We start from the raw sequence: 20258 nt of genomic DNA, 5'->3' as shown, positions 1-20258 counted from the left end.
AGACAGGGTCTCGCTTTGTTGCTCAGGCTGGTCTCAAACTCCTGGCCTCAGATGATCCTCCCACCTCAGCTTCTGAAAGTGCTGGGATTATAGGCGTGAGCCAAAGGTCTCAACTGAGCCAAAGATTTTATTGTATATCCTACCAAACTGACCTTCAGGTTTGAAGGCCACAGACAAATAGTTTCGAAGATGCAAGAACTCAGAGTACGTTGCTCCCATGAGCTCTTCCTGAGGAATCTATCAGATGCCTGTAGAGAAACCACAGGAAAAGCTTTGACATCGGGTTGCTGCTTTGTGGATGATAATTAATGACGCTAATTATGACATCTCCCCTCTCTGTGAGTGATGAACACTCTCAAATAGCCGCTTACTGTAACTGAGCAGACACAGTCAGTCACATGGACCTGCATCCAGAAGAGGGGTTTACAAACAATCCTACCATTCATAATGGGGACAAACAGTCAAACATGTATCATTCGAAGTGTCCTATGAGTAATGATTGGCAGTTATTTTGCCCCTCTGTTATATGAACAAAAATGGCTCACATGGCAGTTTAATAAAAAGTGACATTGATTTTTATGTGGGAAACTCCTAAATGATGATTTGACTTGTTAAGAGGCTAAATGATAATTTGATAAATGGTAATTTTAAAATATCTATTCAAAACCCTACAAAAACATTTTCTCTATGCTGAAAAATAATAATTATTAAGGCTTTCTGTTAAAAGATGACAATAATGGCATTAAAAAAATTCCATTTCCCCCCTTTGAAACCCAACAAAAAACCCACAAAGACAATGAAAGAAAGAAACACTGTGTCTTCAATGAACAATGAAATGGCCACAATCCCAAATTATAAATTGTGAAACACACCTGCCAAAGACCATAAAATCTGGACCGAAAGGAGCAGGAAGGCTGAGAACTGACAGGTATCTCCTCGGGCTCCGAGCAGGATACAGATTTCCCTGGGAGCGAGTGTGGCAGTCCTGAAAGGCCTGTGCAACAGTTCCTTGATTACAGAGACTGAACCGAGGACCACAGCTGGCCCTGAAAACACCGTGAATGTCTCTGCAGAACCCTGGAGGGAGACGAGACTGAAGGAGAAACCATGTTTTCATGCCTCCTGGCTGAGGAAGGCTGCCAGGGCTGAAGCGGTGGGAAGGGAGGGGGAGGCAGCAATTGTTGGATTATGGATTATGGAAGCCAGTTACTTAAGAGGCTCTTTTCTTAGACACATCAAGCATTCAAATGCCCCAATCCAAAGGGAGATGTGGGTAAGGAAGTAAGAGATTTATTGAAAGAGGGTTGAAGACAACACACGGATACAAATGTCCCTAGGTCGTGCCCCCACCATGTCATTCACACACATCCCGCTGTATTCAAAGCTCCAACACAGAGTCCAGCGTCAAGACCAGGGAGGACATGGGAGGAGAGGGAGGCAGCTGGGTGTAGGGCAAGGAACATAAGGCAAGCGTTAGGTGGACAACACGCCAGAGATAGTTCCCAGAGAAAAGTCCCGACAAATAGGCTCTGTGTTCCCAAAGAAATTGTATTCATCATGTCTAGGGAAAAGTGCTTAAAAGTGAGGTTTGAGCTCAAAAAAAATATAAGACAACAGGAAGAGAGAAAAGACAGCTGGAATACTCGGGGGAAAAACGAGAAAAATTAAAAAGAGCAGATATAAAAATAGCAGACACAAAAATTATGTTATAAGCAACAACAAAAACAACAACAACAAAAAAGAAAATGACTGAAAACAGATACGGTGCAGAGGCTGGAGTCAATCATATAAAATGATACGGAAAAGAGCAAAGATGTAACATGGTTTTGAGAGGCAGCGAAGGACATGGAAAACAAAGGAAGTCAAACATGAGCATAATTGGTATTTGTTGAGAAGAACAAAACAAATGGAGTAGAAAAATGTCCAGAGATCAAATCAGGGTAATTAATTCCCTTTATTAAAGGCTTTTTCCTGCAAGTCAATGGCACAACTCTGTGCGGAGTGAATACGACCCCTATCAGCCTGGCAGGTGCTGAGCTTCACGGGTAAAGAAGGAAGGCACAGGCCTCTAAACAGAAAGGCAAACACGTGAACAAAACTCCCGCCTCCACAGGAGCGTTCAATCCAGATGACAGAGCAGCATCTACACAGTTCCTAGGGAAGGAGCGTAGGACTCTGGAACTTCTCATCGCAGTTGCTCTTTGTAGAGAGGCAACAGGGAGGCAGTCCGGGAATGCCGTGCTGATAAGCCCTTCTTGAAGGACCACAGGGCTGCGCTGAGACACAAAGATGACTCAAAATAAGGAATCCAGGAGTGCATAGACCTGGTTAAAAAAAAAAACAAGATGGAAGATGAGTAATGAAAAAATTTATATAAGTATGGAATTAAGACTAATCAACTGGCAGTTGCATACCAGAACAGAACATAAATATCAGAGATCTTGATATTATCTAAATAATACAATGAAAACTAATCAGAAGTTTAGAGAGGTGAGGTGGGGGGAATTAAGGCTTATTTCTTCATCCTTCTTAACAGCAAGTCAACAGATACTCTCTTCAGTCAAAATATGTCATTAAAAACAACTATCCAAATCTCTTGTTGACTCCTTTAATCTTCTTTCCTAACTTGAGAGTGTTCTTTTGGGAATTAATCATGGTAAAAATTAGATGTTAAGCAACTCCTTGAATTTAGTTTTTTCCCTAATAAAACCTAATAAAATTGCATTTAATTTTTAAATTGAAATTGCATGTATACACAATGATTATCCAGTATTAATGTTATTTCATATATACGCAGTTTGGGTGATTTTTTTTTTTAAACTTTCCTTTTTATATATTTCTATTTCTTGGATTCTTGGTAATGTCTATGCATTATTTTTTAAAAAATCAAAATCATTTTACTATATAAATAAATAGCTAAAAAATAAATGAGATATCAATTACAATGCCAAAAAACAAATCCCATGACAATAAATTACTGGAAATTACTATCTTGGAAGGAAGGAAGGAAGGAAGGAGGGAGGGAGGGAGAGACTGAAGGAAAAAGAGAGAGAAGAAGGGAGGGGAGGAGAGGAGAAACCCTCCATAGAAAGATGTTCAAGCGCAGGAAAGGGCTTTCTTGTTGCCACATCCACACTTAAAACTCCCTCGGTCCGCCGTTTGCGCCCTTGCTGTTGCTGGCTGGAGATGCCTGCTCACGCTCACTTGATGGCCTCACAACTCTCATTGCAGTGCTCCGTCAGCTGCGGTGCGGGAGTGGAGAGGAGGAAGCAGGTGTGTCAGAGGCTGACGGCCAAAGGCCGGCGTGTTCCCCTCAGCAAGACGATGTGCAGGGACCTGCCGGGGCTCCCTCTTGTAAGATCTTGCCAGATGCCCGTGTGCCGTGGTAAGTATGTAACGTCCCTGCTCGCCCACGTCATGCTGATCCTGTTGATTCTGTCCTGATGTCTGTGCTTTGCGTACGTCAACATATTTCTCATCTGGGGGTGAAGTGAGTCCAGCAGAACTCAGTGCTGGTTTAAGCAGCAATCAGTAGACTGTGGAAGACCAAGATACAGTTCTAAGAAAAGACTGTTGTAAGAAGTATCTGCCCACTTATCACATGCACCCTGTGGGCTTCCTCGCTTGGATTCACACCCTCCACTTTGCCGTGGTTTCCTCCGTTTAGAGGCCACGAGTGTTCCTCACAGAATTAAGCCCAAACACTGCCTGGTTTACTTTGCTAGTAATGTATCTGGATTCAGTTAAAAGTAGAAGAGCTGAGTATTTTTAAGTATACAAGTATTTTTTCTTGTGTGTAATCTAAAACCAGCAAGGATAAAAACATGAAGTACCTCAGGTTTTAAAAAATGGCAGTTTGGACACGTCTTCCATGAATTATGAATAATAAGCTTACTATAAAGGGTTAATATCATGGCTTCATTATTGTATCCAAAGGTAATGTGCATATAGTGACAGAGAGTATATTTACACGTGCGTGTGTGCATGTTTCATGGGAGAAAGTCACAACAAATGAGTTGAGGGCTTGCACAAGAGCAATTGAAAATTAGGCAGCGGAGGGTGGCAGGGAGGTGGCAGGAAGCTAGGGGACAGACACCCTGGGAATAACAGCTTCCAGATCCATTTCCTGCTTTGCTTTTTCGCTACCTTTAATTATTCACTTATAAAATGAAATTCATGACCTCAGGCACCCTCCTGAGCTTATGGTAAGAAAAAAAAATCAGAAGTCAATTGTTCGTATTTTAATGCTCCTTATGGGGAAAAAATTGTGTGTGTGTATATGTATATATATATATATATCTCCTCAGCTTACCAAGAACTTTCCTGGAGAAGCTCACAAAACAAAATAAGTAAAATATTAAGTTTTAAAAAAAAGTAGTACCATTGACTGAGCACTTAGCATGTGGAGTTGCTTGTGTGCATTGTCTCATTCAATCCCCTCAGCAATGCTGCGAAACAGATACCATCCCCGTTAAAAGGTGAGGAAACTGAGCTCACGCCTGTAATCCTAACATTGTGGGAGGCTGAGGCAGGAGGGCCACCTGAGCCCAGCAGTTTGAGGATGCTGTGAGCTGTGATCAGGATAAAAAGAGACGAAGGCGGAATCCAAGACTTGGAGAAGGTCTGAGACTGGCCCAAGGGCGGCTGCCCGCGGGACCCTTGGTGCACTTGACCGCAGGTCTGTCTGATTCCTCAGCGCACGCTCTCAGCCGCCTCTCTGTACGGATTCAAGGACAACACTAAAATTTTTTTCCCCTGGGAACTCTTTTATAACAAATTTTCAAAATATTGAGATTCCAAGTTGTGAAGTGTCCTGGCATTCAGGAATGTCCGTAGCATGTGGAGCACTGTCATGCTTCATCTGAGCTGCTTATCAGTCTGATTTTTATTAATTGTGGACGGTTGTGCAGCAGTGTGGCCAGACTGTAAACTGCCTTAGAAGAGAGTGAAGTTAAAGTAATACTGGCAGTTTCCTCTAAAATAATAACAGAATAACATGTGGGCATACATCATGGTTATGAAGGCAAGTGGTGTGGGATGAGATGAAATTACAAATTAGTATGGCATGCAGTGGAGAGCAGAGAAAATTATAAAGTTTTAGGGAGAAAAGGAAAACAAGAAAAAAGGCAGTAATATTTCTTCCTTACCCCACCCGAGTCTCTAGCCTGCCAAACACGCAGGTCGTGGAAGCAGACAGGAGACAGGAACGCATGCTCCCAGCACAGCCGGTCGCCCTGAGCTGGGCCCCTGCCGTCACCTTGACCAGTCACCCTTGCTGAAAGTTGGCTTTTCCTTCCACGCTGTCACGTAGCATCCTCTTTTCCCACCACCATGTCACAGGACCAAGCGATGAGCCTGGCCTTCTCCCTTCCTCCCTACCCCTGCTGTCTCTGCACCATCTCCCCGCTGTCATCACAGACGTAGCACAGAGACTACCCTCACCATACCTTCAAAGGCACCATGTGCGAACTTACAAGACACTCTCTACCCTTCTCCAGGACACATGGCCACCAGGTCCGTTCTTCCTCTTCAACGTTTGCCAACATTTGGGACAACCAACATCCATGTGATGACCTTTCTAACACCTGATATCCCAATTTCCCAACCTTGTCAGTTCCGCTGCCCCCATCATCTTGGCATGGTGCCACCGTAGGCTTCTTCACGACTTGGCCCTCAGAAGTAGCTTTCGCTCTTCCGCTCTACCCCCAGCTCACTCCTGCTCGTGAGTTAATGCCTCACCGTGACCTCTGGTTCTTCCATGCCTCCCTGTTGTCCCCGGATCTTCTTCTCTTGCTCTGAAAATAACCCCTCTTAGCTGGCTTTCACCAGGCACCCACGTAACCAGCTCCATCGCCAGACCTGTATGTCCTTCTTTAACCCACGGACTTGATCCCTGCCTATCTGCAACCTGGTGTTACCTTTCAAGTGATTTGTATGTTGGTTTGTTGGTACCCTGGCATGAGCGACTGGGATTTGCTAAAAGGACAATATCACCATGCTGATTAGACGTATTTCATACTTATCTGAATTTACCTGAGCAGTAGTGTTTATTTCCCCTTTCCTAACAACGCTTTAGAAAATCACGATAGCACCTATTTCTGAACTACTGCACTGACCCATTTCTCCGTCAGTGAACTTGCCTGCTATTCCACTAGGAATATCAAGGCTACAGTGGTCTAGTATCCTTCTGATTTTCCTCCCTCCTTCAGCTAAATCTATTCCCTCCCCTCCCCAGACTGGAAACATACGATCTTCTTAACAGACCTAACCTCTCCTTTATGGAAGGGGGTCTGAAGACAAGAAAAACAAGCCCAATAGTGCTGTGACCTTTATCCCTTCCCAGGCTCCACTTCTAGAACATGTGTCCTGATTGGTACCTTGGGTTTGGTAAAACCTATCCTCTCTGGAGGGGTGTTTTTTTCACTCTTCGTTTTGAACATTTGGTGTGCAGTGGGGTCCAAGGTAGGTGGGAGAGCTGTCTTGAGTAAAATTGCAAGCAGGTGAGTAATGAAAAAGGAAAACAAGGCTAATATGTGACTATGTCTTGCATTTTATACTGCTATTACATAGGGGCATACATTTGGCTCTAAACTTGCTAACATAACAGTCATCTTGAAAAAAGCAACCTGCCAATCACATAGTTCCGTGTTCATTAGATATGAACCACTTACTCGAGTAGACCCTTGAACAATATGGGGGTTAGGGCTTCCAGCCCCACCACAGTTAAAAATTCAGTATAATTTTTGAACCCCCAAAACGTAACTACTAATAGCCTACTGTTTACTGGAAGCCTTATGTATAACATAAAGTCAATTAACACATATTTTGTGCGTTATATGTATCATATACTGTATTTTTGCAATAAAGCTAGAAAAAAGAAAATGTTACTCAGAAAAACATAAGAAAGAGAAGATGTATTTACCACTCATTAAGTGGAAGTGAATCATCACGAAGGTCTCATCCTTGTCATCTTCACGTTGCGTAGCCTGAGGAGGAGGAGGAAGAGGAGGGGCGGGTCTTGCTGTCTCAGAGGTGGCAGAGGTAGGAGAGGTGGAGGAGGGGGAAGAGGAGGCAGGAGAGACAGGCACACTCAGTGTTATGATTTTTGAAAAAAAATCCTCACATAGGTGGACCTGCAAAGTTCAAATTCCACGTTGGTCAAGGGTCAGCTGCGTAAAGAATTCTGATGCTAACACCGGAAAGAAATCCTCCCACGTTGTTCTGACAGAAGACACTGCCTGTTGCGAAGACTTTGGAGGGTTCTCTCAGACAACACTGATGCTGCTTCTCATTTTCCCTCCCCTCTCGACCAGCAGCATCCCATCAAACTGTCTTTTAGTAAAAGAAGCTGGGTCAGGAATGCCTGAGTCCTGCCTTGGTTTAATCCAGTGGTGCCCTCTAGGGAAAGGGTCCTCGAACTTTGCCATACACTTCAGTCACCAGGGGAGCTTTTAAAAACTCTGATGCCCTGGCTATACCCCATAATATCAGAATTTCTGAGGATGGGACCCAGAACACTGAGGTCAGTAAATAATAATCAGAACAGATGAGTCTAATGTATAGCAAAGTTTGAGAGCTGCTTGTTAGAATATCTATGATCAGAGTTGATATTGAAGTTGTCCTAGTACCAGAGCTAAGATTCAAACTCAGAATTGTCTAGCTTCAAAGTGCCTGTTCTACCTTTTTTCTTTTTTCTTTTCTTTTCTTTTCTTTTCTTTTCCTTTTCTTTTCTTTTCTTTTCTTTTCTTTTCTTTTCTTTTCTTTTCTTTTCTTTTCTTTTCTTTTCTTTTCTTTTCTTTTCTTTTCTTTTCTTTTCTTTTCTTTTCTTTTCTTTTCTTTTCTTTTCTTTTCTTTTCTTTTCTTTTCTTTTCTTTTCTTTTCTTTTCTTTTCTTTCTTTCTTTCTTTCTTTCTTTCTTTCTTTCTTTCTTTCTTTCTTTCTTTCTTTCTTTCTTTCTTTCTTTCTTTCTTTCTTTCTTTCTTTCTTTCTTTCTTTCTTTCTTTCCTTTCCCTCTCTCTCTCTCTCTCTGTCTTTCTTTCTTTCTTTCTTTCTTTTTTTTTTTTTTGAGACAGGGTCTCACTCGGTTGCCCAGGCTGGAGTACAGCGGCACAATCATAGCTCGCTATAGCCTCCAACTCCTCAAGCAATCCTCCTGCCTTAGCCTCCCTAGTAGCTAGGACTGCAGGTGTGTACCATCACAACTGGCTAATTTTTTTTATTTTTTGTAGACATAGGGTCTTGCTATGTTGCCCAGGCTGGTCTCAAACTCCAGGGCTCAAGCGATCCTCCCACCTCAGCCTCCCAAAGTGCTGGGATAACAGGAGAGAGTCACTGAACCTGGCCTTACCTTTTCTTTTTTGATCACAGCTCTCCATTGCTTCCTCAGCCCCTCCATGCTACTTTAATTGACATATTCGGGTGGTGTTCTACAGTTGCCCAACTTCATCTTCCTTTCCAGACACTTCCAATACATTCAGTCATGTTCGCACTCTCACTTCCTCACTCAAATTTGATGTACACCATGGCTCCAAGCCAGACTAGCTCCCGAGGGCCTCCCTACCAGATGGTGGAGGCCCAGTATATCAGACTAACCCCTTGTTGATGAAAACATGTACCCAGAGGCTGGGTAATTACGAAGCTATCGTATGATCATAGCCTAGAACAAATATTCCCTAAATCTAGAAATAACTCTTCCTCATATTTCATTGAGCCATTTAGCCTCATGCCTCCCCAAACCAAAGTTTTGTGAAACAATTTACATGTTTTTATCAACTCATTTACACTTGCATTCTTTGTTGCTGAAGTGCAAGTTATGAAATTTACCCCAATCTATGGGTGTATAAGATTTGTCTGGCTTCAAAGTGCTGGTTCTACCTTATTCGTGTTTTCATTCTCAAATGTTTTAAAAGATTCAAAAAGATGCATTTGTTGGCTTGTATCAGCCTTGGAAGATTATTACGAAAAGTTTTTATTTTTGAGATGTTTGTTTGCCTTTTTCTTTCTTTTTTCCCTGCAGAAGTGAAACCAGAGATGAAGACAAAACTCAGTGAGCAGGGTCCTCAGATCCTCAGTGTGCAGAGGGTCTACATTCAGACCCGGGAAGAGAAGCGTATCAACCTGACCATTGGCAGCAGGGCCTATTTGCTGCCGAACACGTCCGTGATTATTAAGTGCCCAGTGCGACGATTCCAGAAATCTCTGATCCAGTGGGAGAAGGACGGCCGCTGCCTGCAGAACTCCAAGCGGCTGGGCATCACCAAGTCTGGCTCACTGAAAATCCACAGTCTTGCCGCCCGCGACATTGGCGTGTACCGGTGCATCGCCGGCTCTGCACGGGACACAGCTGTGCTCAAGCTCATCGGTACTGACAACCGGCTCATCGCACACCCAGCCCTCAGAGAGCATCCGAGGGAACATTCTGGGATGGACCACAACGAAGCCAGTAGTTTGGGAGTCACGGGGCATAAAATGCGGCAAAAGTGGAGTAACAAAAACGAGCTTTACCTGGGTGACGGCCAAATTAACAACCAGCCTTTCTTGAGGGCTCTGTTAGGCCCCTGCAGCAATTCTGCAGGAAGCACCAACTCCTGGGAGTTTAAGAATAAGCAGTTTGAAGCGGCGGTTAAACAGGGGGCGTACAGCATGGATATGGCCCAGTTCGATGAACTGATAAGAAACATGAGTCAGCTGGTGGAAACCGGGGAGGTGAGCGATGACCTGGCATCCCAGGTGATCTATCAGCTGGTGGCTGAGTCAGCGAGGGCGCAGCCCACACACAGGCAGTGGAGGGGCGTCCAGGAAGAGCCGCCTCCCGTGCAGCTCAGGGGGGAAGCGGGAAGTGTGCCCCAAAGCTCGGATGTGAAAACCTCGGGCAAGCTGGCATTCAAGCCAAAGGGACCCATTCTCATCAGGCAAAGCCAGCTTCCCTCAATTTCGTTTAATAAAACCATAAATTCAAGGATTGGAAATACAGTATATATTACAAAAAGGACAGAGGTCATCAACATACTGTGTGAGCTCACGGCCCCCAGCGAGGCCACACACACATGGACCAAGGACGGAGCGTTGCTGCAGCCCTCGGTAAAGTAAGTAAAGTGAGAATGCAGTGCTCATTTCTCTAGGACCTTCTTAATGGCTATTCCAGTTTCCTTGAAAATATTTTCAAATTCCGTCTCCTAAGAATGTGTTTCCAACAGGATTCTTTAGGAAAGAAACTCAAAAATGTTAGGATATGTTTTTCACATGTGCATTGGAATTTTGTAACTTAAACCATCGTATTGTCCCAGTCACTACCACGTAGGCGTGATACAAGACTGGATACAGTGGGAATGGGTTGAGGCCTGTGTAGACTCTCCCTTGCACAGCACTCACCATTTGAAAATGAATCAACATAAGACTATTAAAAAAGTAAGCATGCTAATAGTAATTCTACATTATGTTGGATCTGCAAATCATAGAATTCATAGAGCTCTTCTGTATCTAGGAGTGTGGGATCTCATTTGAGCTCACATCAGCCCTGAGAGGTTGTCAGGGCAGGGGTTAACCTTTCTGATGAGCTCGTTGAGAAACAGAGTGCCATGGCTATTCCATGGCCACTTAGAACCAGGGCTGTGTCTCCTGAACACCACCAGCGGTATTTAAATATCACACAAATATTACTTGTAGCCTTAATAGACATATGGCATATCTGAAGTAATTTTCTATTATCGTGCAATTTTTATGTCATACAATCCAAAAGTAAGATGATAAGAATCAGTTTTGTGAGATGTTCAAAACAATATCGAGTCATATATTATTGTGATCTCTATGACAGTGCAAAAATGTCACATTTCATTTATTTTATATAAAACAGCAGGAATAACAGATATTAATTTACTTTTGCATTCATTACTGTCTTCAGATCTTGCTGTTTGTATACAAAGAACTATAGACATTGTACTTTCTTTTAATTTGTGTTTAAGAGCTCAAGCTATACCTTATCTGTCTCTAGGGATTGTTAGGAGACACAAACAAAACAGCAGATGTAAAATTGTTTAGCAGACCATAAGGTACTTTCAAAATGCAAGTTTTATTTTATCATGTTCTTTGTGCATTAAGCCTAACATGTGAAACATCATAAGAGATCTAGGTAAAATTCAGTTTTTTTATAATAAACTATTAGGCCATGTCTTAAATTGAAAAGGTAGAAAAAAAAATCTAATTTTTGGATTTTTTTATCCTAGCACTCTGAACAAGAAGTGAAATTTTAAAAGTGGAATCAAACTTAAAGCTTAGCAGTTCTCAGAGTGTTTGGTCTTGGGCCCCTTTAAACTTAAAAGTGATTGAGAAGCCCAAAGAGCTTTTGAAATGTGAGTTATATCTTGCTACTTGCCTTATTAGAAATTAAAACCAAGAAACATTTAAAAATCTCTATTAATCCATTTAGGAAAAACAAGACCATCACATGTTCACATAAATAACACACTTTTTTGAAAAACATTATCCCACCCCTCCTCTTACCCAGTCAAAATTACTGATAATGGTGGAATTACTTTACATCTTCACAAATCTCTTCAATGTCTGGCATGATAGAAGACAGAGTCTTATTTCTGCATCTGTTATGATATGTTGTTTTAGTTGAAGTTTATGAAGAAAAAAATGGGCCTCATACAGATATATTTGTTGGAAAAAGAAGGAATATTTTGATACTCTTTTAGATCGCTGTGAATATTCTTTAATACACTAAAACTGGGCAAATGGTGGTTTCTCAAGTGTTAGGTGGAATGTGAAATCTGAAGCCATGTTAATGAAATGTTAGTACTCTGTTCATGAAAATCTATTGGTTTATCTTACACTTTGAATAGATTTTTTTACCCATGCAAGATTTTGTAACATTATATTTTGGTCATTTGGAAAATATTGGCTCACTGAGTTATACAGATCTTCCAAATATTGGTACATTTCTTTTGTTACACAATATAAAAAATACACATATTCTTTAATCTCATCACATATCTTATCAGAAAAGTCTTTAACTTTTGGGAAGACGTCAAGCTCACAATGGTGGATACTATTACTAGTTTTCCAAAATTCTAATTTTCACTTGAAAGCTCAAGTTTTATTATTGGCAACAAATGCTATCAGTTGTTTCCTTGAATTGTCCAGCTCACTTCATTCATTTAAAACAATGTATGTATCTGCCAAATACCCCAGTTTGAATCATAGTGGGGACTTTTTTTGTCACAGTTTCTCAGTCATTCTTATTCCATGAGGAGAGCACTTTTGTCATTGTCTTTTATACATTTGGGATTATAAATTATGTAAATGTTAAAATGAGCATCTCAAAGAAGTCTGTTAAATCGTGACTGGAAAAAAAATCAATCAGATGTATTTTTAAAAAGTGAGTCCCAGTTTTATGAATCAGAAGTCTAAGCCAGAAATTCTATAACTGATCATATAAGAAGAAATTATCTGATAGTTGAACAAATCCTATTTAACAACATCCTTGTAGCATAGATGGTCTATCATGCTGGCAACAGATTTCTTAGAAATGCTGCTCTCTCTATTTAACTAACATTTTGTTCAGTTTTGCCTCCAGTGGAAGCAGAAAGGGTTTTTCCAGCTATTAAATCCTAAAAATCAATATAATTTATTTATGTAAAAAAATCACTCAATTGATATATTTTTGAACCTTTTAAGTACTAATTTTTCTTTTTATCAAGTAGGAAAAAAAATGTAATTGCCCTAAATCCTTAAAATACAAATGCTATAAAAAAAAACAAAAACAAAAACAAAACACTCACGCTGGCTGACGCATTATACTTGAGCATGCAGCAGGAGTGCTTTGTGGGTTCTTCCCATTTTGTCATGCAGTTTATTAAAAACATATGGACTCAAGGGTCAAGATTTAGCAAGATTAATAAGTTTTACTACTTCATTAAGGACATTCTTAAGTGAAACTGGCATTTTTGTTTCTACTGCAAGTCAAGAATGCAGTCACTACGGTGCAGTGTGATGCCACTGCCCTGGTCAAGCTAAGGTGCTGGCAGCTCTTCCTGCACTGCCTTTCTCTGCACTCTCGATGTAAAGGTCAACACAGGGAAAAGGGCAAACAGTGGTTTAGTGTTGTTATGAAAACAGTTTAAATGTTTAATATTACTATGAAAATGGCTTGACTTCATGGATTATATTGGGGGTCAAAGACCACCCTTTGAAGACCGCTGATCTGACTCAACAATTCCATTTTATAAATTGTAAGGGAACAGAGGCTGAGAAGGTTGAACTGATGAGTTGACCTGTGGCCACATAAATCCTACAGTGACACAGTGAAGTATGGTCAGTTTAAATAAATATTTGTGGAGTTGAGTTGATTTTGAATAGTTTGATTTGATGGAATGGAATTAACACAAGTTTCTCAGGCTGAGACTCCTGAACTCTTATAAAAAAGAGGTTTTGACATATAGTACATCCTACTCAGATGTGTTTCTACTTACTTTAAGGATCAACCATTTGAAATTGAGCCATTTCATATGTCTAGTAAAATTGGTTTTAATTTTTTAAGAGAATAAGATCCATTTGTTTCTCTGAAACTTACCCAATTACTTTGTTCAATTTATGTTTAATTTCCTCGACATAACAAAGGTCACCTTTAGTGTATTTTCTAAATCTCACAGATTTTTTCGGTTGAAGTAATTCAGAAATGGAATTTCTGTGAGTCTGTATCCAATGCGAGGAGACTGTGTAGGTGTGGAGTACTGTTCGGAGGCCAATTTTGTAAGAAATCTCAGCTGGGAAGGGAACGCTGTGTGTGGATTAGTTAGGGCTAGTGTCTGTGGAAAGATCAGCTTTGTTATTAGTTCAAGTTAAGAGTAAGATTGTGCGGCGGAGGCCAAGGCCAGATCCGTTAGATCCACCTGCTGGTTCTGCAGCCCACGGGTGGACCCAGGCTGGGCACTTGTAAGGTTCCTGTGTGCTCAGCTCTTTCTAACCTCAGTGATTTCTCATGGACTGTTAAGTTGAGGCTGACCAAACAGGGAATTATTTGAGAATTGCTCAGTCATACAAACATATATATGAAATAATTTCAGAAAACATTTTGGTGTGTTTATTTTTCATGTATGGTTGCTGGGTAGACGTTTGTCTTTAACAACAACCTCTCAGTAGGGATTTGACAGTGACACTCTTGCCCTGCTACTAATAGTCAGGTTTGCCATGCTCCTGTTGCTCTGGGACACTTGAGCGGTTTTGACTTGTGCCCACTTTTGTGTATTTCTTAGGTGTGTTGGGGGTGGGGAGTAGTGTCTCTGGACCTGTACCCTGTGCCACTATTCTGTCCTATTCTGTCATTCCTATGTTTAGTCATCAGACGTTTTGAGAGCTTGCTGTATAAAAGTCGCTGTGCCGAGCACCGAGAATGCACAGCTGTGAATAAGATTTGGCCCCTGCCCTTGAAACGATCACAATCTAGTGGAAAGAAATAGACATTTCATCAAATAAATATATGAACCAGAGAAGAAGGATCCCAGAGGGGACAGAAGATAACTCCAGGAGCATTGGGGAAAACTTTTACAGGGGAAATTACACTTGATCCAGGACTCAGTGGGTAGGTCAGAGTTTGCCAGAAAGGGGGAAGCGATTTCAAACAAAGTGAACAAATGCAAGAGCTCAGGGTGATGAAAGTTATGGAATGTTCTGGAAATAGTTAGAAGTTCATTATGGCTGGAGTATGGGGTGAGCGACATGAAGTGACAGGAAAAGAAGAAGTGGCCCAGCTCAACTCATGAAGAAACATACAGTATTTAGAGGTCAGAATAGTCCACATTGCTAAGATCTATGAAGTGGGATGGGGCAGAGGAAAAAATAGTGTACGGACCACTGACCCAGATGATGTAGAAGCAGATTCAAATTGTTAAGAAAAAAATTAAAGTAAAAGCAGAACAAGGGCTCTTCCCCACTTCTCTGAATAATTATCTAATCAGGATACACCTCACCAACTCTGATTCTCAAGGTGGGATGTACGTGCCAGTTTTCAGCAATATCAGTAACTGGGAAACTACAGTGAACTCATGCAGCTGAGCCCTAATTCCTAACAGTGTGTTCCAAATCCCGTATATACCACAGCCTTAGCATCGCTGCCTCAACTGACTTCTTCACACGATAATAATGAGACAATGATTCATCGCAAAGCAATCTTAACCGAAGCCCACGCACTCCCAGTGTGAAAATCGAAACTGAAAATCCACACCTGCAGTTGGTTAGACGGATTTGGGCAGAAAATGAAGATTTAACATCCAGCAAATTAATAGGTTTGCTAGGTTGTCTTTTTTGAAAGTGGTAGATTAAGCATTGAGTCCATCCAGAAAAGTCTGTTCTCATGTACAGTGGGATGGGAAGACTGGATCTCCAAACACTGTCCAGCTCCACTGTTGCTGTGAATCTACGGAAGAAGACAGACTTGTCCTGGTCTCTGTAGTTTCCTGCCTACAGGCCAGGTGCTTGAGAAGATCATCTTCCGGGAACCCTGCCAGCCCATGCCTGTCATTTTGCAGTCTTCTTTCTCTGAAACCCTCTGTGACCCTAGAGCAGTTCAATGTGTTACATGAATGCGTTCTCTTTCTAACTGTTCTGCAGAATAATTTTGGATGGAGCTGGGAAGATGCAGATACGGAATCCTACAAGGAAAGAACAAGGAATATATGAATGTTCCGTAGCTAATCATCTCGGTTCGGATATGGAGAGTTCTTCTGTGCTGTATGCAGGTAATTCCCGTGGTTGAAACCCAGAATGCCTGTTTTTTGTTTGCTTGTTTTGGACATCAAACTCTAAAGCAGCAGTTTCCTTTTTATGTGCATTAGAATCCCTTGGAGGACTTGTTAAAGCACACATTGCTGGACCCAGCCATGGAGGTTCTGACTCAGATTGGGCATGAAGTCTGAGAATTGGCATTTTTAACATAATCCTAAATTATGCCTCATGCTGGTGGTCTGAGGACCACATTTGAAAACTGGCTGCTCTAGAGCTGGCTTTCTAAGAATTGGGAATTAATGAGATAGGGTTTCATGAAAAGAGTTGATATTATGGACTTGCATTTTTAGAGTTCCACCAGCCAATGAAAGAGAATAATTATCTTTCACAGGATGGCATATACCTCCCGGTGGCATACCTGCCAATCCTTAGAAACACCTCCAGGAAGTTGTAACGGTAAATTAGTATATATCTTCATAGGAGGTGGACAATGTCATTTTGATATTAAAATGTGCTTTTATTATAAAGGAACATTTTTAGGTAATAAGGTTGTAGGAAATGCTTCCTTGTGGCAAGCTCATGTTCTGGGACTAAAAATAAAACAAAACAGCCATCCCACAACTCCCTACTCTGTGGTTTCTGGCATCTGTGGCTAAAATGGACTAAGGTGAAAAGATGGACAATATCAGAGATTAGAATCCAGCATTTAGTCAACCAGTGTTGAGCTTTGTGGCAGGTACTTCACATCTATCAATACAAATGAGGAGGTTGGACCAGTTGATTTGAAAAGGTCCTTGAATCTGTAGGAGCCCTTCCCTGGCTGCCTTCTCAAGGCAGGGCCTGCAGGCTTTGGTTTTCTGTGTCTTGGTCCTCCTGGGTGGTTCTGTCCTGTGAGCATCAGCTCCTTTGCAGAGAGCACCAGCTCCAGGTTCTGGAATCCCTGGAGGGATGGGAGCCCGCCTTGCAGCTCTCAAGTCTCCCCATAAGCGCATCCCAGAATTATCCAGATTCCTGGTAGAGCTGGTTCAAGTTCCTCAGGGATCAGAGAACAAGGCGTGACAACCAAAGCCCTCTCCTCAACAAAGGATTCCTGTCTTTTCAGTCCTCAGGATGACTTTCCACCACCCCAGACACTCCAGGAAAAAATGGAACATTTAGTCCCCCAAGCATGGTCCTAGACTCTCCTCCCCAGAATACGTGGTTACCAACACCAGCTCTTTCGGGCACTAACTATGCACGGGTGATAAATTGGTTGAGGAAGCAGCGTCTCCCTCCAGGAGCTTGCATGGGAGTGCTGACGGCAGTGTAGGGAAACCAAACTCTGCAGCCGAGCGCAGGCATAGGAATGCTCTGTCAAAGGTCCCCTCGTAGGATGTTGCCTTCCCTGACCCCTGGGTAACCAGCCTCTTTCTCTGTCTCAACACCCACACCCTTGTGTAGTAGTAATGCTGTCTCCCATGGGTCTGTGAACCCCTTGAGGGCCAGAATGTGTGTTCTTCAACTTTGTACTCCCACCGTCCAGCTCAGACACACAGTGTGCTTCTGGAGTGAGTTAATAAATTAATTTGTTAACTAAGTATTAAAATCCAAAGAATTAAAAGTCCTCGAACGATTCTTGACTCTTTGTGGCCTGGTTTTTATCATTATTTTTTCCATGCAAAATTTATGTAGATATTTGTTTCATGTTAATTAAAATGTTAACTTTGACTTTCTCTTGCAGATAGATATAATCCACTTGTGATAACCTCATATAATCTCATAAATTGGGCACTAAAGACATTTTCTCTCTTGAGACTTTCTCCAGTGTAGAGAAATGTAAATAATGTTTTAAGGAGGCCTCTTTGCAGTTAATAGTCTTTAAATAGTAATGGCTTTCTCTTTTAGATTGAAATGAGTTTATTTAAGTAGGCTCAGAAAGGGCCTCTCTGAACCACACATTGAGTGAGAGAACTGCAGTTGTAAGAGACCTAAGAGGTCTTCTAGCTCAATCCTTGTCTTTTACTGAGATTCACACTGAAGCCCAGGCAGGGAAGCTTTTGCCCAGGTGCACATACAGCTTGTTAGAAGAGGCCTCACTGGAATCGTGGCCTCTTGCCTGCCTGATCTTTCTCCAGTATGGCTTTGAATGAGCTCTGAACCCTGGTGATATCCCGGCATCTGCATGTCAGCCTGGCTCTGGCACGTACAGTATGTGCCTGTTCTGGCGTATACAGAGAGACTTTATGAGGGTCAGGCATCACATTTATATTAGAAAACACATCCTTGCATCTCCCCCTGCACCAGCAGCCTTTGTGCTTATCCAGAGAGGAGATACTTCTCATCCTGTACCCTGGCGCAGAGCACAGGGTGGGCACTTGATAAATGTTTACGTCGAATAGAACCTTTTACTATTCTTAGGTCAATGTGAGAGGGCTCCTAGAGGCTTCTCCATCTGGGGTAACTCCTACCAGGGACAACAGACTGGATCAGGACCTTCTGCTCTGTATTCATCAGCCCCTCCCCCAGTATCTCACATTCCTCTTCCAGAAAAAGAGTTAGGTGGTCCTGAGCCCTGGTGCGATTTGGCTCTGCTTTAACTCATCCAGGGCTGCACTGCAGAGATGTTATTCCTGCCTTGCCATGCCTCCTTTGCCTCTTGCAAACTTCTGAATTCCTTCTTTTTCAAATTATCAAAGAGAAATTTATCCTCAATGTTGATTATAAAACTAAAATATCCTCATAGTCTATATATGATTGTTGCGATACACTTTTTGAATGCATATAACTGTCCGTCCATCCATCCCTCTGTTTGTCCACTGAGCACCTCCAGCAACACAGGTGTAGGTCCCAGTGGTGCACCATGAGGGATGCAGAGAGAACCAGGACTCCACCCCTGCTCTCAAGAGCTCAGCAAAGTTTACCGAATGCAACACGGTTTACCAAAGAGCAAAGCCTGAACCTAACATAGTTTCCTGCTTCCTTTGAATTAAGAGGCACCTGTCATCTTGTCTGTTGAAACAAATATCACCAAACCAGAGCACAAGCATCTCTCTGTCGTGGTTGGAGGCGTCGTGGAGGCAGCCCTTCAAGCAGATGTGACAATCCAATGTCCTGTAAAAGGTAAGTGTGGTCATTTCCAGTGGGAGGGTGTGTGGCCAGCCCACTGTTGCCAGGAGATGCCAGCTGGCACTTCGGTGTTCCAGACCCCAACCTGGTAGGCTTGAAAAGCTGATTTTTCCAGCACTCTGCCATTGGATCTAAGTCTCAAGGGTGAACTCACACAGCTCGTGAGACAGTGTGTAACACAGAATGCCAGTTCACTGGTTTCCAGAGTGGACTGTGACTGCCATGCATGCTGGGGTGTTCACATTGGCAAGACCAGATCGCTCTGTCCCTGTGGGCAGATCTGCAGAAGAGGCTTTTAGTCAGACGGTTGCTCGGTGAATATGGAGTCGGAGTGAGGGGACTTGTTGGAAGTTGTTGGACGTGTCCTCCAGGTAGACAGAGGCTGTGCTGGGCAAAGCCAGGTCAGGGAGCAGGAATGTCAGTGTTCCCTGGCCTGGGCTCTATTCGGGGCTGTCCTGGTTGGGCATCAGCAGCCTGTGCCTCGGTGGCTCTTTCTTCTGTGTTTCTAATTGCAGACAAACCTCCTTTCTAATGGGCACATTCACTCATTAACAGAAATAACACTTTCAGTCTGACCTTGCCTTACCCTAGGGCCATTCTGTGTCCTCAAGCCAGGGGTTCTTAGGCCTTAACCTGGGCTCGTGCATCTCTGAACTGTAGATAATATCACATACCGTACACATGCACATTTTGCAGGGGCCGGGAGGGCTGGAGGTGAGGGGGCTGTGTGAATAGCTTCTTATCAGTTCTTTAAGAGACTTGTGAACTCCCCTAAATTGAGATCTACTATTTTAAGATGACTTTGCAATTCCCTTGATTTATGTGCATCGACTTAACTCTCTGGACAACTGTACTTCTCAAGTTTCCAAGTTCTAATGAGATACCTATTTTGCAGCCACGTTAAGATGAACCCTAGCTAGGCTGTGACCCAGATAGCCCAGAGTGACCGAGGGCCCTGTGCCACTGCCCAGGAACACAGTGGACGTGCATGTAGTGGGAGGCCCCAGGACACACTTACCCAGCGTCCGGGCTCTCTCCCCCGTCATGATCCTTTGCTTGCCATGTCTCCAGAGCTGCACCTTGGGCTCCACAAACAGTGGAAATTTGCTAACCCCCACGGTATTATTTTTCACCCTTTGGAAGTCCCTGCGGTGTTTGGCCTACGCAGACTTTTGAAAAATCTCTCTGGGCTCCCAACTGACTCCACCCACAAATATGTGAGTTTTCTGGCAAAACACACCTCGCATTACAGAACGGGCCGGCATTCTCTGGCCACAGCAAGGAGAAAAGCAGAACGGAACTTTGCAGACGCCAAGCCACAAATGTCTAAAGTTTCTGTAGCCCTACACCTGCAGAGGATTCTGAAAAACAGATCTGACTTCTATGAAGGGAAACCTCAACTTTTAACATTACTTCTAAATTTTTCACTTC

The 20258-nt window shown here is 42.6% G+C and overlaps 1 protein-coding gene across 1 annotated transcript in view; it reads left to right on the top strand.

The window, feature by feature from the left end:
• The window catches only part of ADAMTSL3 (ADAMTS like 3), a 276104-nt gene that overhangs the window by 206949 nt on the left and 48897 nt on the right, over nt 1-20258 (top strand). Inside the window, exons 20-23 of the mRNA XM_045561569.1 lie at nt 3232-3385; nt 9016-10084; nt 15609-15736; nt 18693-18821. Of these exons, the coding sequence (XP_045417525.1) occupies nt 3232-3385; nt 9016-10084; nt 15609-15736; nt 18693-18821 (1480 nt within the window). The remainder of the gene's footprint in view (nt 1-3231; nt 3386-9015; nt 10085-15608; nt 15737-18692; nt 18822-20258) is intronic.

The sequence above is a fragment of the Lemur catta genome, chromosome 9 (assembly GCF_020740605.2).
Source record: "Lemur catta isolate mLemCat1 chromosome 9, mLemCat1.pri, whole genome shotgun sequence".
In the NCBI taxonomy this organism is placed as follows: Eukaryota; Metazoa; Chordata; class Mammalia; order Primates; family Lemuridae; genus Lemur; species Lemur catta.
Note: the sequence above shows the minus strand (reverse complement) of the source record. Positions and strands in the feature narration are given on the sequence as shown.